This window comes from Myxine glutinosa, chromosome 4 (genome assembly GCF_964187855.1).
Source record: "Myxine glutinosa chromosome 4, kmMyxGlut1.1, whole genome shotgun sequence".
NCBI classification, from domain to species: domain Eukaryota; kingdom Metazoa; phylum Chordata; class Myxini; order Myxiniformes; family Myxinidae; genus Myxine; species Myxine glutinosa.
Genome location: NC_136264.1, coordinates 128,374,554 through 128,390,490, shown reverse-complemented (window position 1 = coordinate 128,390,490; position 15,937 = coordinate 128,374,554). Strand labels below are relative to the sequence as shown.

At 43.7% G+C, this 15,937-nt stretch overlaps 1 protein-coding gene across 4 annotated transcripts in view; it reads left to right on the top strand.

Annotated features, from left to right (window-relative positions):
- LOC137425194 (rho GTPase-activating protein 45) overlaps positions 1 to 15,937 on the top strand; it is a 137,945-nt gene that overhangs the window by 15,429 nt on the left and 106,579 nt on the right. For 2 of the 4 annotated variants that reach the window (XM_068113364.2, XM_068113365.2), the window contains 2 exons: positions 12,064 to 12,277; positions 12,392 to 12,529. In XM_068113364.2, coding sequence (XP_067969465.2) covers positions 12,064 to 12,277; positions 12,392 to 12,529 — 352 coding nt within the window. The remainder of the gene's footprint in view (positions 1 to 12,063; positions 12,278 to 12,391; positions 12,530 to 15,937) is intronic. The other 2 variants (XM_078776398.1, XM_078776399.1) reach the window with 1 other exon arrangement.

Here is a 15,937-nt window from a genome sequence, read left to right as displayed (position 1 = left end):
TGAAACTGCGTCGGCAGCCCTAGGCACCTTGCGGCGTGAAAGGAATAGTTGGTTGGTGACACAACTCTGTTTGCAAACACAATATGGACGTGCTGTGTTGCAGCAATTTGTTTACCATAAAACTTACGAGCTTCACAATAGAATCCTTGCCCACCTAGGCTATTACAAAGCAGAATAAATGGATATTGTAACAATGCATGCTTCATGTTTCTGCCATGCTAATCATGCTGACAGAGAACTTCAATTTGGCTCAACCTAGTCTGAGCATGGAGATGTTCCAGACTTGTGGTCGACACAAGTCGTCAGTGTATTGGAATTTGAGGGCAAGTGGGGAGGTGAAGAAAAAGACAGTGAAACTAGAAATGAGACAGATTTTCCTCTTTTTCTCCATGAGAGGGTAAAATGGATAAATTTAGCATGAAAGGTAGTGAAAGTAAATACAGTCGAAGTCTTCACAAGGTGTGGTCAACTTCACAAGTCTTCACGGTGTGTACCCCGGTTTAGAATAGGTACACCGTATCCCTGCGCATCGTAAGAGGTGACCAAGGGTTGGCGTCAGGAAGGGCATCCGGCCATAAAAACATTGCCTCAAACAGGGAACCATGATTGTCATGGGGCCCGCAAGGCTAACCCCCGCTCTAGCGGGGAAAATGGCCTTAAAACGATCATTCATATTTCAGATTCTTCACAAGGGAAATATGTTTTGAATACAGACATCTAGGTCATGGAGGAACGAAATTATAGAAGGTGGTGTATTCAGAGACGGATAGTGGATTTAAAAGTAACACGGAGACAATACATTGCGGATGAGTGGCAGAAAGAAATGGGTTGGAGGGGGATGGGTTCGCAAGAATAGAGAGCAGGTATCTGTATGGGTTAAACCATGAGGCGATTATCAGCAGCCTGTCTCCCTCCTCAACATCCTGTCTCCCTCCTCAACAACTTGTCTCCCTCCTCAACAACTTGTCTCCCTCCTCATAACCTGTCTCCCGCCTCAACATCCTGTCTCCCTCCTCAGCAGCCTGTCTCCCTCCTCATAACCTGTCTGCCTCCTCAACAACTTGTCTCCCTCCTCATAACCTGTCTCCCTTCTCATAACCTGTCTCCCTCCTCATAACCTGCCTCCCTCCTCAACAACTTGTCTCCCTCCTCATAACCTGTCTCCCTTCTCAGCAGCCTGTCTCCCTCCTCAGCAGCTTGTCTCTTAACTCTCAAACCTGTCTCCCTCCTCCAAATCCTGGTGACATCTGGTTAAATCTGTTTCTTGTGTTTGTTCCCCCTCCATCCCCTCCCTTACCTCAAATGTCTCCACAGCTGACACCACACGTGAAAAGGCTGAATGCGTCAACTCTGTGTTTGCCTCATAATCTTGTGTCCCAAACCCATCGCTCTCTGTACCCACCTTACCCAGTCGAACCCAGCTACTCCTGGACTCTGTGTCCTTCCCTCCCAACAAGGTGGAGAAGTGACTGCAAACCTCGATTCCAATTCTGCAACTGCACCAGACAGCATCAGCACACAGGTCCTAAATTCCTGCTCTGCTGCTCTATCACATATCCCTGTCACTGTTATATTCACCCTCTCTTTTGCTGAACGTCATCTGCCATCAGCCTGGAAATCAGCCAACATCACCGCTTTACACAAAAAGGTGCAAAAACAGATCCTTGCAACTCCAGACCAATCAGCTGCTCCCAGTCATCAGCAAGGTCATGGAATCCATCATCGCTTCTGATATTAAATCCTTCCTCTTCTCCAATGGCTTGATCCCAGATCGTCAATTTGGAATCAGACCAGGCCACTCTACTCTGGACATGCTGCTTCTCCTGTCTCAACATTGGATGGAGGTCCTCAATGCCAGACAAGAAATCAGAGCTGTCTCCCTCGACATATCTCGTACCTTCGATACGGGCTGGCACCCAGCTCTGATCACTAAACTCTCCTCTTATGGTATCCATGGAAATCTCCACGCATGGCTTGCCGACTTCCTCTCTAGTCGTAGTCAACGTGTGGCTCTAAATGCAATTCTCTCATTTCCTCTTTCTGTCCAGGCTGGAGTCCCTCAAGGCAGTGTTCTGGGCCCTGTGCTTTTTATAAACTTCATAAATCATCTATCTGACTCTCTGGAAAATCATCTCTATCTTTTTGCTGATGACTCCACCCTCTACCGTTTCATTTCTCATCCATCAAATCGGCAGGCAGCAGCCTCTTCATTCTCTGCAGAGCTGGATAAAATTACAAGTTGGTGAAACACTAGCAACAAGTCTTTCAATGCTGACAAAAGTATCGTTTAAAGAAAATAGATGCTTTTGCAATAGAGAGGGCCATGTGGTGGAAAGATGGTGGATCCAAGAACCCCACCAAGGGTCATTTGGTACTCGATCACCACTGCCAGTAGTTATAAAGTGTCAGTTGTAGTTTATTTTTTGATTGCCATATTGAGCGGCACTGAACACTTCCGATAACCTTTCCATTTGGCACAAAGTCCGTAACTCTTTATGGTTTTATCTTTTGAAAAATTTCACATGAGCTCAAATGCTTAACCAAGATATATTAGTTGAAGTCACAATGTGTTCTGTCGACGGAATGACCATCTTTGGTACGTAAATCAACGCCAAAGTAGTGTTGAATGCTCAGTGATCTTCCACCTTAGGAAGTCAGAATGGGTTTCCTCTTGGGGGCATTATAAAGGAAATTACGTTGAGCACTACATAATGGTGGTGGGTAGTTTGTATGTAGCCTCATTGAAAATGATGCTTGGTTGCATCATTTGTTTGGAAGCGCAGTTGTGCTGCTGATGCACTGCCCCCCGTTTCCAGTAAGCGTGTACTCATTTTGCCGACGTCAGAAGGATGACAAATTCAGTCAACCCACCTGATGTTAATTCAACGACAAGACAGGGGTTCAAAATCAGGACCCTGAGATCTCAAGCAAGCCACCTTCCCCGTTAAGCCAACACCTGGCTATACCACATCATGATGTGTCGAAAATTCATTTTACTAGATTTCTTTTCGATTTCGAGGTGCTTGAATTATGCCGCGACGAGTCAACAACACTTTGTCATTTGAAGTCACGCTATAATTTGAGTGAACAAACGTTTACGACCAGAAAGCAGAAAAAAAAGAAACTTTATCAGCACAGCCAGCTGGCTCTGCCTCTGTGCACAGGAAACCACACAAACATTTCATGAACTAGTCCAGTGTTTTTTTTGTTGTTTTTGTTCATTATCTGACCCTCCCTCTTCCTCTCTCTTTCCCAGTTCTCTCTGCCAATTTTCATTTATTTTATCTGTTTTTCCTTGTGTTCCAATAATATCATCTTCCTGTCCCTGTTTTCCACGGCACATGTATTTATGCTTCAAATATCTGTCACAGTAGCTGAGATATATGAACAACACTAGTCTATCAACTGCTTTGTCTCGTTATGAGGATATGGGCTCTGAGTCTACCATACAGGACGACTGTTTATATATGTTGGTGTGACCTTCTAAACTTTGCATTTTCCCGTTTTGTCACAGAACTTTTCATCACAGAACTTTCCTCCTGATGCTGTGACACCAGATTCAAATCATACAATCTATGTTGATTTGTCCACTCTCATAATTTCCTAGTGTATCACTAAATGTTTGTTTGCACCAATATATATACTTTAATCAATCTGTATCTCCGAATATATAGGTTAGCAATGAGAAAAGGCCTAATACAAACCTCCTGATGCTGTGACCAGATTGCATGAACCTTTCTGCTGCCAAGAAACAACCCAGCCCGAGGCAGGTGCATGGACGCTGTTTTTGTGCAGAGTATAATTATTATATATACTAGCAACGCTACCTGCCCTATGGGCGGGGCTTCAATTGGGAGGCCCAAATGAAAAGGCAAAATACCAGAAATTGAAGGCTTTTTTTTTTTTTAACGATTTATATAAACATCCATTAAATCATATCACACGCAAATCATCAAAATCTAAATACGGTAGTATTTGTAGAATTTAAATAAAAGCCACATCACTGTTCATATCGGTAAATATTATTCCATCGTGTTTGGAAAAACTGGAAAATTGGAAAATTAGAAAAATTGGCAGTGGAAGGGGAGAGGAATGGGCTTGAGGTGTTGACGAAGCAGGTGAGGATGAGGTTGGTGAAGTTGAAGAGAGTGGAAAGGATGAAGAGGTGAAGAAAGGAGAGGCAGAGGAAGAGAAAGAGGTTCTTTGAGAAGCCTTTTTAGTTTATGAAGGATCTGTTGGAGCCGTCTCGAGGTGGTGTACTGAAGGTACCAAAGGAAGAGTTGGAAGGTCACCTGCGTGTCACGTATGCAGACACAAGGAGGAATGAAGTGGTGGAGGACATCGAAGGATTGGTGAGACAGACAGAGCCAGGTGTTCCATTTGATTTGTCAGAGCCAAAGATGTCTGAGATTGAGGCAGTTTTGAGGAAGGCACGGGCGGCATCGGCTCCAGGACCAAGTGGAGTGCCATACAAGGTGTTTAAGAGTTGTGAAGGCATCAGGCAGTATCTGTGGAAGGCTCTGAAGGTGGTATGGAGGCAAGGAGTGGTGCCCAGTCAATGGACTAGGGCAGAAGGAGTTTGTATTCCAAAGCAGGAGGAGGCTGTGACACTGGAGCAGTTTAGACCAATATCATTGCTCGATGTAGATGGGAATATATTGATGGGTATCTTTGCGGCACGGCTCTCAGGCTTCATCAGAGGGAATGGTTTTGTGGATGGTTCTGTGCAGAAGGCAGGAATACCAGGATCACCAGGATGCATTCAACACTCGGCAATGGTCTGGCAAGTGTTACAGGAGGCAAAGAGGCAAAGGAAGGATGTGGCGGTGGTATGGCTGGATTTGGAGAATGCATATGGGTCAGTGCCGCATGCCTTGATCAGGTATGCCATGGATTTCTTTTGGGTGCCAAAAATTTTGATTGATTTTTTGATTTAGGGATTTTTTATGGCATATTATGATCAGTTTTGGATGCGGTTTGCGACACAGTCCTATGTAACAGAGTGGCAGAAGTTGGAAGTGGGGATCCCGATGGGATGTACCATCTCCCCTATTTTGTTTGTGCTGGTTATGGAGTTGTTGATACGTGCGGTGAGTGGACATGGGAAAGGAGTGTGGCTAGCCCCTGGTCAGAGGTTGCCAGCAATGTTTGCTTTCATGGATGACCTGACAGTTGTCCAACAGTCCGCTGATGCAGCAGTAGAGGTACTGGGACGACTGGAAAGGTTGATGCGGTGGGCAAGAATGGGATTTAAAGCAAGAAAGTTGAGGAGTGTGGTAGTGAGATGAGGAGTGGTGGATAACATGCACAGGTTTGAGCTGGGAGGGGAGGTGGTTCCATCATTGGTAGAGGCCCCTGTGAAGAGTTTGGGAAGATGGTATACAGTGGAGTTGAATGATGTGGGAAGAGTGGAGGAGGTCAGAAACAAGCTTTTGAGAGGTTTGAAGAGGATTGATGGATGTGCTTTGCCAGGTAAGTTGAAGGTATGGTGTTTGAAGTTTTGATTGATGCCACGAGTATTGTGGCCATTGATGATGTATGATATTGCGATTGGGCATGTAGAGAGGATGGAGGGTGTGGTGAGCGGGTTTGTGAGGAGGTGGTTGGGAGTGCCACGCTGTTTGACGAACATTGCCGTTAATGGTCAGGGTGGGAAACTCCAGTTTCCCTTGACATCATTAACCGAGGAGTTTAAGGTGGTGAGGGTGCAGGACTTCATGATGTTGTGGGATTCAAGTGATGCAGTGCTAAGGAATGCTCTCCCAGAGAAGAAGGGAAGTCGGAAGTGGAATGCAAGAGCAGAGGTGGATGAGGTGGAGGAGCGGTTGCAACAGGAGGAGGTCATGGGGATGGTACAGCATGGGAAGCATGGCTTGGGGTGGATGAAGCATGAGCGATGGGGAAAGGCATGTGTGAAAGAGAGGAGGAAGATGGTTGAGAGGGAGGTGAGAAGAAAGGAAGAGGAGGGGAGATATGTGAAAGCAGACGGTCAGGCACAGCAAGGTGCTTGGACTAAGTGGGAAGGTGTGTGGGTGAGGATATTGAAGTGGCAAGAGATTTGGAGGATGGAGCCAATATTGTTGAATTTCCTGTTGCGGGCAACGTATGATGTGCTTCCGTCACCAGTAAACTTGAGATTGTGGGGGTTGTTGCAGGAGGAGAGATGTTATTTTTGTGGAGGTGTGGGAACGGTGCAGCATGCACTGAGTGCATGTTCAGTCGCATTGGCAGCAGGACAATACAGGTGGTGACATGATCAGGTGCTGGCGGTGGTGGTGCAGATGGTGCAACAAGAGGTGCTGAGGTCGAGAGAAAGAAGAGTGGAGAAGGAGACTGATGGGGGAGAGGTGTGGTTTGTCAAAGAGGGCCAAGTGGTAAGAGGTGGAAAGAGGAGGAGGTGGAAAGCAAGAGGGCTGTCAGATGCTTGTGATTGGCAGGTGGTGGCAGACCTAAAGCCACAATTGGTATTCCCAGAGGAGATCTGTGTGACAAGGTTGTGGCCTGACATTGTCATTTGGTCAGGTGCAACAAGACAGGTCATCTTAGGGGAATTGTCGGTACCTTGGGAAGAGAATGCGGAGGAGGTGCACGAGAGGAAGAGAGGAAAGTTCAGTGAGCTGGAGGCAGAGTGCCGGGAGAAGGGTTGGCGAGTTTCGTGTCAGCCATTTGCGGAGGGTTGCAGAGGGTATATTGGCAATTCCTTTTTTGCATTTCTTGCTCGGCTTGGAGTGTGTGGGACAGAAAGAAGGAGGATGTGTGACAAGGTGGCCCAGGTTGCCTTGAAAGGCTCATTTTGGATATGGAGGAAGTTTATGGAGGCACGTCGAACGGTGTAGGTTGGTTGTGTGTGGTGGTTCATTTCAGCCTAAAGGAGTAGTGATTTTTTTTTTTTTTACTATTATTATTTCTTATTTTGTGTATATGAGTGAGTGGGTGAGGGTGTGTGTTTTTTTGCATGAATTAATTTTTGCATGAGTGTGTGTTTTTGTATGTTGAGTGGTGTATGTTGTCAGGGTAGGTGGTTGGTTGGTTGGTGTTGTGTGTGTATGGGTGTGTATGTGTGTGTATGAATGATCTGGTGTGTTTTTTTGGTGAGTGGTGAAGGGTATAAAGGTGGGTGTTTGAGTGTTCCACTGTGTTTGTTTGGTGCTGTGGATTCTGGATGCGGAGGTGTTGTTGGTGTTGTAGTCTGCGTTTGCACTGGCTGGGGCTGGGGGTATGTACGCATCTAGGTGTAGTTGCTGCATGTGGATGTGTATGTGCCCCTGCTGGCCCACCTTAGCTGACCGTATCGAGGTTGAAGGGCCGAAACGGGATGATGCTGAGGACCTCGACTGAGGACCCGGTCAGTGCGGCACACTTGTGACCGGGTGTGTTTTGAACTTATATATATACATACATTACATGACCAAAAATATGTGGATAGGAACATCGATCCAAAAAAACCCGAACATCGATCATCTCATTCCATCATCATGGGCATTAATATGGAGTTGGTCCCCCCCCCCCCCTTTGCTGCTATAACAGTCTCCACTCTTCTGGGAAGGCTTTTCTTCCACTAGATGTTGGAACATTTCTGTGGGGATTTGCTTCCATTCAGCCACAAGAGCATTAGTGAGGTCTGGCACTGATGTTTGGTGATTAGGCCTGGCTCGCAGTCGGCGTTCCAATTCATCCCAAAGGTGTTCGTTGGGATTGAGGTCAGGGCTCTGTGCAGGCCTGTCAAATTCTTCCACACTGATCCCGACAAACCATTTCTGTATGGACTTCGCTTTGTGCACGGGGGCATGGTCATGCTGAAACAGGAAAGGGCCTTCCCCAAACTGTTGCCACAAAGTTGGAAGCACACAATCATCTAGAATGTCATTGTATGCTGTAGCATTAAGATTTCCCTTCACTGGAACTAAGGGGCCTAGCCAGAACCATGAAAAACAGCCCCAGACCATTATTCCTCCTCCACCAAACTTTACAGTTGACACTATGCATTCAGGTAGGTTGCGTTCTCCTGTCATCCACCAAATCCAGATTAGTCCGTCGGACTGCCAGGTGGTGAAGCGTGATTCATCACTCCAGAGAACGCATTTCCACTGCTCCAGATTAGAATGGTGGCGAGCTTTACACCAGTCCAGCCAACGCCGAGCATTGAGCATGGTGATCTTAGCCTTCTGTGCGGCTGCTCGGCCATGGAAACCCATTTCATGAAGCTCCCGACGAACAGTTGTTGTGCTGACGTTGCTTCCAGAGGCAGTTTGGAACTCGGTAGTGAGTGTTGCAACCGAGGACAGACGATTTTTATGCACTACGCGCTTCAGCACTCGGCTGTCCCATTCTGTAAGCTTGTGTGAGTTTGAGCCTCTGTCATGCCGCTACATAACATCAGGTGGGTTGACTCAGCCTGTCATCCTTCCTGTCATTCTTCTACCACTTCGCGGCTGAGCTGTTGTTGCTCCTAGCAACATCACTTACAGTTGTTGTTGCGTTTTCACTTCACAATAACAGCACTTACAGTTGACCAGGGCAGCTCGAGCAGGGCAGAAATTTGACGAACTGACTTGTTGCAAAGGTGGCATCCTATGACAGTGCCATGTTGAAAGTTACTGAGCTCTTCATTATGGCCCATTCTACTGCCAATGTTTGTCTATGGAGATTGCATGGCTGTGTGCTTGCTTATATATATATATACCTGTCAGCAATGGGTGTGTCTGAAACAGCCGAATCCACTAATTAGAAGGGCTGTCCGCATACTTTTGGTCATGTAGTGTATATACAGTCACGTGAAAAAGTAAGTACACCCCATGTAAAGTTTTGACTTTTTCAACACATTTCAACATACAGCTATTTGATCTTCATTTCAACAATATTGATAGATAAAGGTGATATAATATAACAAATATCATGAAACATTTACATTTTGCAGTCCATTGTATAATTTAAATAAACATAAATGCAAATTTCGCATGTGGAAAAAGTAAGTACACCCCGACATTTATCACTACTTCAAATACCTAAAATTAGAATCAGGTGCACAAGCTCAGGTGCAAATGATTAGAACATCGTTAGTGAGGATCTTGGAGGAACCTGTCCTATTTAAACCTCAGACATTTGGTTTGGTTTGCTCTGTTGTTGAAGTGTGCGGCGTCACCATGCCTAGATCAAAAGAGCTCTCTGAGGCTTTCAGAAAGAAGGTTATAGATGCCTACGAGTCTGGGAAGGGATTTAAAAAGATCTCCAAACAATTTGAAATGAATCATTTGACTGTCCGGAAGATCATCTACAAGTGGAGAAGATTCCAAACAACTGCCAACTTGTTCAGGCCAGGCCGCCCCAGCAAGTTCAGCCCGAGAGCAGACCGCAAGATGCTGAAAGAAGTCTCTAAGAACCCCAGAATGTCATCATGGGACCTACAGGCAGCTGTTGCCACTGTTGATGTCAAAGTGCACGAGTCTACCATTAGAAAGAGGCTGCAAAAATTTGATCTACATGGGATGTGTGCCAGGAGGAAACCTTTGCTGTCCAGAAAGAATATCAGGGCAAGACTAAAGTTTGCCAATGAACACCTTGGCAAAGACCAACACTTTTGGAATAATGTGCTCTGGACAGATGAGTCAAAGGTAGAGCTATTTGGCCACAGTACCAGAAGACATGTTTGGCGAAAACCAAAGACAGCATTTGCCCACAAGAACCTGATACCAACTGTAAAGCATGGTGGTGGAAATATTATGGTTTGGGGCAGCTTTGCTGCATCAGGGCCTGTGTAGCTCACCATCATAGAATCCACTATGAATTCTTCATTGTACCAGAGGCTGCTTGAGGATTATGTGAGGCCATCTGTCGAAAAGTTGAAGCTCAACCGAAGGTGGACCTTGCAACATGACAATGACCCTAAACATACCAGTAAATCCACCAAGGAATGGCTGAAAAGAAAGAAATGGGGGGTTCTGGAATGGCCAAGTCAAAGCCCGGATCTAAATCCCATCGTGATGTTGTGGGGGGATTTGAAACGAGCTGTGCATGCAAGAAACCCCTTAAACATCGCACAGCTGAAAGAATTCTGCATGGAGGAGTGGGCAAAAATTTCTCCCAGTCGATGTCAGAGACTGGTAGACAGTTATAAGAAATGCCTACTTGAGGTTGTTTCTGCCAAAGGGGGCAATACCACCTAATAGAGCCAAGGGTGTACTTACTTTTTCCCCATGCGAAATTTGCATTTATGTTTATTTAAATTATACAATGGACTACAAAATGTAAATGTTTCATGATATTTGTTATATTATATCACCTTTATCTATCAATATTGTTGAAATGAAGATCAAATAGATCAAATGTTGAAATATGTTGAAAAAGTCAAAACTTTACGTGGGGTGTACTTACTTTTTCACGTGACTGTATATAACTGAAAAACACGGCCCGTGAAGCCGTTCGTCCGTTCGGGAAGCCGTGAAGCTGTGTGATTGTCGGTGTATTAGTTACGTTCTGTTTGAACGCCGGTTACATCCTGTCTATTAATTATGTACATCTATTAATTACGTACTGTGGGAATATACCTTTCGACCCTTTGGACGACTGAGACTTCTTAGACCTTTGAAGACCCTTTAAGTCCCCCAAGACCCTTGAGACCACCAAGACCACAAAAATCCATGAAGACCCAAAATATCTAGAGGACCCAAAATACTCCGAAGACCCATAATTCAATAAATGTCTTAATTCAAATTCTTAATTCTTAATTCAAAATGTTTTTTGCATACCTCAAACGGGACTCAAGGTGGGCTTTTTTGAGTAATGGCCTCCTTGCCAGAGCCTGGTGTTGGCTTAGCGGTTGGGGTGTGGCTTGGTTAGGGATCCTGGGTTCGAATCCCGGTCGATTGCCCAGGGGGGTTTACTCAGCCTGTCCTCCTTCCGAGGTCGGAAAATTGAGTACCAGTTCACTGGTAAATCCCTGTGTGTCGCAAGAGGCGACTAACAGGGTTGGCGGCAGGAAGGGCATCCGGCTGTAAAACATTGCTTCAAAAAGGGGACCATGGTGCCCGAAAAAGGCCAACCCCTGCTCTGCAAGGAAAAATGGCCTCTAAAGGTGGTTGGTTGTTGTTGTTAGCCTCCTTGCCACTGTACCGTACAGGCCAGATTTGTGGAGTGCTTGGGATGTTGTTGTCGCATGCACAATTGCACACAGTGACCAATCTTTGCCATAAAGGCCCGTAGCTCTGTCAAAGTTGCCATCGGCCTCTTGGTGACCTTTCTGTCCAGTCTCCTCCTTGCTTGGTCATCCAGTTTGGAGGGATGGCCTGATCTAGGCAGGTCTTGGTGGTACCATACACCTTCCACTTCTTAATGGTTGTCTTGCCTGTGCTCCAAGAGATATTCAAGGCCTTTGAAATATTTTATACCTATCGCCTGATCTGTGCCTTTCCACAACTTTATCCGGGAAGTCTTTTGAAAGCTCCTTGGTGCTCATCATTGAGTCTTTGCTGTGAAATGCATTACCCAATAGAGGAAACCTACAGAAACAGCTCATTTTATTCTAAAATAATCAGAATCACTACAGTTTAACACAGGTGGAGGCCAATTAACTAAGTGTGTGATTTTGAAGGTGATTGGTTACACCTGAGCTAATTTTCGATTGCTATTATATGGGGGGTGGACACTTATCCAACCAAGATATTCTAGTTTTGTATTTTTAATTAATTCCTGAAATTTGTAGCATTTGTTTTTCACGTGGAAGTTGTGGGTTACAATCTGTAAAATAAAGGTGGGAAAAGTCTCATTCAATGCATTTTAATTCCAGCAGGCTATAAGGAAACAAAAGGTGAAAAAATTGAAAGGGTGTGTAGATTTTCTATAGGCACTATATATATATAGTATATATATATATATATATATATATATATATATATATATATATATATATATATATATATATATATGTATGTATGTATATATATATATATATATATATATATATATATATATATATATGTATATATATATATACTGTATGTATATATATATGTTAAAGTTGGAGAATCCACATCATCCAGTGTCTGACCAGTCTTTTGATTTCTGCAGGGCACAGAGCACGTGAGCGACGAAGGGAATGAAGCAGCGAATGAGAGACTAGGAGGGGAGGTTCTACGAGATACAGGGTCAAATGCAGCAATTGAGTGGAAAGGAAATGACAAAGAAAAAGAGTCAGAAATTGAGGAAGGAGAATTTGGTCGTTTATCTCAAGATGTTCGTAAACTGCACGAATCGCTTGCAAAACTAAAATCAGAACTTGTTGGTGAGTGTCCACTGTCCATATATGCTCAGGAAATGTCCAACAATTAGCCTTCAGTGTTATATATTTCGAAACTTGAACCTAAATCCTTGCTTAATCTTGTTTATCTCGTGCCAGATTCCCTGGACCTTTCTGCTGCCAAAAAACAACAAGTTGAGGTTACTGATCTCCTGCAATATATGACGAACCACCATCCTGCACTTGATACAGAAGATACTCGTCAGTGCATTCAGAGCTTGCAACAGCACCTTGACGGTCAGAGCCTCACCCTACATACAGTCACGTGAAAAAGTAAGTACACCCCATGTAAAGTTTTGACTTTTTCAACATATTTCAACATACAGCTATTAGATCTTCATTTCAACAATATTGACAGATAAAGGTGATATAATATAACAAATATCATGAAACATTTACATTTTGTAGTCCATTGTATAATTTAAATAAACATAAATGCAAATTTTGCATGTGGAAAAAGTAAGTACACCATTGGCTCTAATAGGTGGTATTGCCCCCTTTGGCAGAAACAACCTCAAGTAGGCATTTCTTATAACTGTCTACCAGTCTCTGACATTGACTGGGAGAAATTTTTGCCCACTCCTCCATGCAGAATTCTTTCAGCTGTGCGATGTTTGAGGGGTTTCTTGCATGCACAGCTCGTTTCAAATCCCCCCACAACATCTCGATGGGATTTAGATCCGGGCTTTGACTTGGCCATTCCAGGACCCTCCATTTCTTTCTTTTCAGCCATTATTTGGTGGATTTACTGGTATGTTTAGGGTCATTGTCATGTTGCAAGGTCCACCTTCGGTTGAGCTTCAACTTTTCGACAGATGGCCTCACATTATCCTCAAGCACCCTCTGAATGATGAATTCATAGTGGATTCTATGATGGTGAGCTGCCCAGGCCCTGATGCAGCAAAGCTGCCCCAAACCATAATATTTCCACCACCATGCTTTACAGTGGTATCAGGTTCTTGTGGTCAATTGCTTTCTTTGGTTTTCGCCAAACATGTCTTCTGGTACTGTGGCCAAATAGCTCTACCTTTGACTCTTCTGTCCAGAGCACATTGTTCCAGACGTGCTGGTCTTTGCCGAGGTGTTCATTGGCAAACTTTAGTCTTGCCCTGATGTTCTTTCTGGACAGAAAAGGTTTCCTCCTGGCACACCTCCCATGTAGATCAAATTTGTGCAGCCTCTTTCTAATGGTAGACTCGTGCACTTTGACATCAACAGTGGCAAAAGCTACCTGTAGGTCCCGTGATGACATTCTGGGGTTCTTAAAGACTTCTTTCAGCATCTTGCTGTCTGCTCTCGGGCTGAACTTGCTGGGGCGGCCTGGCCTGAACAAGTTGGCAGTTGTTTGGAATCTTCTCCACTTGTAGATGATCTCCCAGACAGTCGAATGATTGATTTCAAATTGTTTGGAGATCTTTTTAAATCCCTTCCCAGACTCGTAGGCATCTATAACCTTCTTTCTGAAGGCCTCAAAGAGCTCTTTTGATTTAGGCATGGTGACGCCGCACACTTCAACAACAAAGGGCAAACCAAACTAAATGTCTGAGGGTTAAATAAGACAGGTTCCTCCAAGATCCTCTCTAACGATGTTCTAATCATTTGCACCTGAGCTGGTGCACCTGATTCTAATTTTAGGTATTTGAAGTCGTGATAAATGTAGGGGTGTACTTCTGTTTTCCACATGCAAAATTTGCATTTATGTTTATTTAAATTATACAATGGACTACAAAATGTAAATGTTTCATGATATTTGTTATATTATATCACCTTTATCTATCAATATTGTTGAAATGAAGATCAAATAGCTGTATGTTGAAATATGTTGAAAAAGTCAAAACTGTACATGGGGTGTACTTACTTTTTCACTTGACTGCACATGTACATAAAACATCATGGCACTCGACATTCATGACCCGCACATCTTGGATGTATTACCACTGTCAGGGGTCATCTACAAATTGTGTACATCTGGGGGTAGGATTGAGGGTAATGTGGGGAAGAAATTGAGCAGGACAATAAATAAATACAAGGATTGGGTGAAGATATAAAGGAGGAAATAGGAACGCCGGGGTGAATCGTTAAATGGTGTGTGGAAGGAGAGGGGAGAGAGGAAAAGGGTGGAATAAAGGGGAATTTAACCCCTTGAAACTTTGGATCCCAACTCATCCCTTATTTACCTGACAACCTGACACAGCCTTTCTACTCAATGGGCCACAGGATCACTCAGTCTTAGAATTTCGATTTTGGATCAGCGGAGCTCCCAGGGGACTCCCAAAATCAACAGAGGTATGAACTGCAATCTCAAGGGATGACCGTTAGCCCACTCGGGGCTATTTATTAGGTTTACTCTCCATGAAATTTATTAGGTTTACTCTCCATGAAATGGAGAGTAACCTATTATTACTGCTAGAGTTTTTCTTATTATTCTTCCGCCCTATTTTGCACCTCCGAAAATCTCATAATTAATGTTCTCAGCAACCGCTGGTCGGATTGACAGGAAATTTTCATCAAATGATCGTCTCGGCTCCGATAATTTTTTAATGCTAATTATGACGTCATAGGTCACGTGGTATGGGCACCATCTTGTTAAACACATTCAACTTTTCCCCTCTGTATCTCCGAAACCGCTCAATGGAAAAATTTGAGGAATGGCTCATTCTAAAGAACTCTGCAATCGGAACAAAAAACATGTGTATCGAGTATATTAAAAATGCTAACGTTAAGTGGTTAGAATTGGTCAAACAAAATTTTTTCTCCCCCGAAAATGAGATTTTTTCCCCCAGATGCTTAGTTTAAAAATACTGAGAATGAAAAAAAATTCGAAGTCATACGTCACATGGTTCTGCCGCAATCTTGTTTTTCATGAAAGAAACACAAAAACCCATTTTTCTCCGCAACGGCTGAACGGATCGAGCCCAAACTTGGCATGCATATTCGCACACCCATGACGAACAAAAATGTCTCTGAGCACGATGTCATCCAACACATGGTTTCAGAGTTATGACGTTTTTAAGCTCAAACGAGAAATGGAATCACCTCCATAATTTGTGAAGATATCGAGTGGAAACGTTACACAAATCTTCCTCATGGTGGGATGTTTCAATGTTACTTGAGACGTTTTGATAAGTCACATGGTTTGGCCGCAATAAATAATGGAAGGTAAATTTTAAAAAGCTTGTAACTCTCGAACCACTGCGTTGATCGAATTGAATTTTTAATGCAATGTAGATCTCATCAATTGGAACAAGTGTGCAAAATTTCAAGATGATTGGATGTATGGTCTCGAAGCTATGTCTTTATTGTTGAAAGAAGAAGAAACGCAGCAATTTGTCCCTCCCAGGACGTGATCACTATCACACGATCTCCCGCCGTCATTTGAACCTCAAATAAAATTATAATTGAAGATTTGTCAATAGAAGAGGTATATTAACAAACGAATGAAACAGATTTGGTCAAATTCTGACTTTTTTAAACTCGATCGCATTTCACACAAAGTTGTGAGAAACTAAAGAAGAAGAAACCTCTTTTGGCGTCTCAGATAAAATAAATAATTCTGTCTCTGCAATTTCAGGTTAATTTTCTTTTAAAAATCGCTTTTTCTGCAATCAGTGCATGGATTGACATGTGTGGATGTGTGTGTGTGTG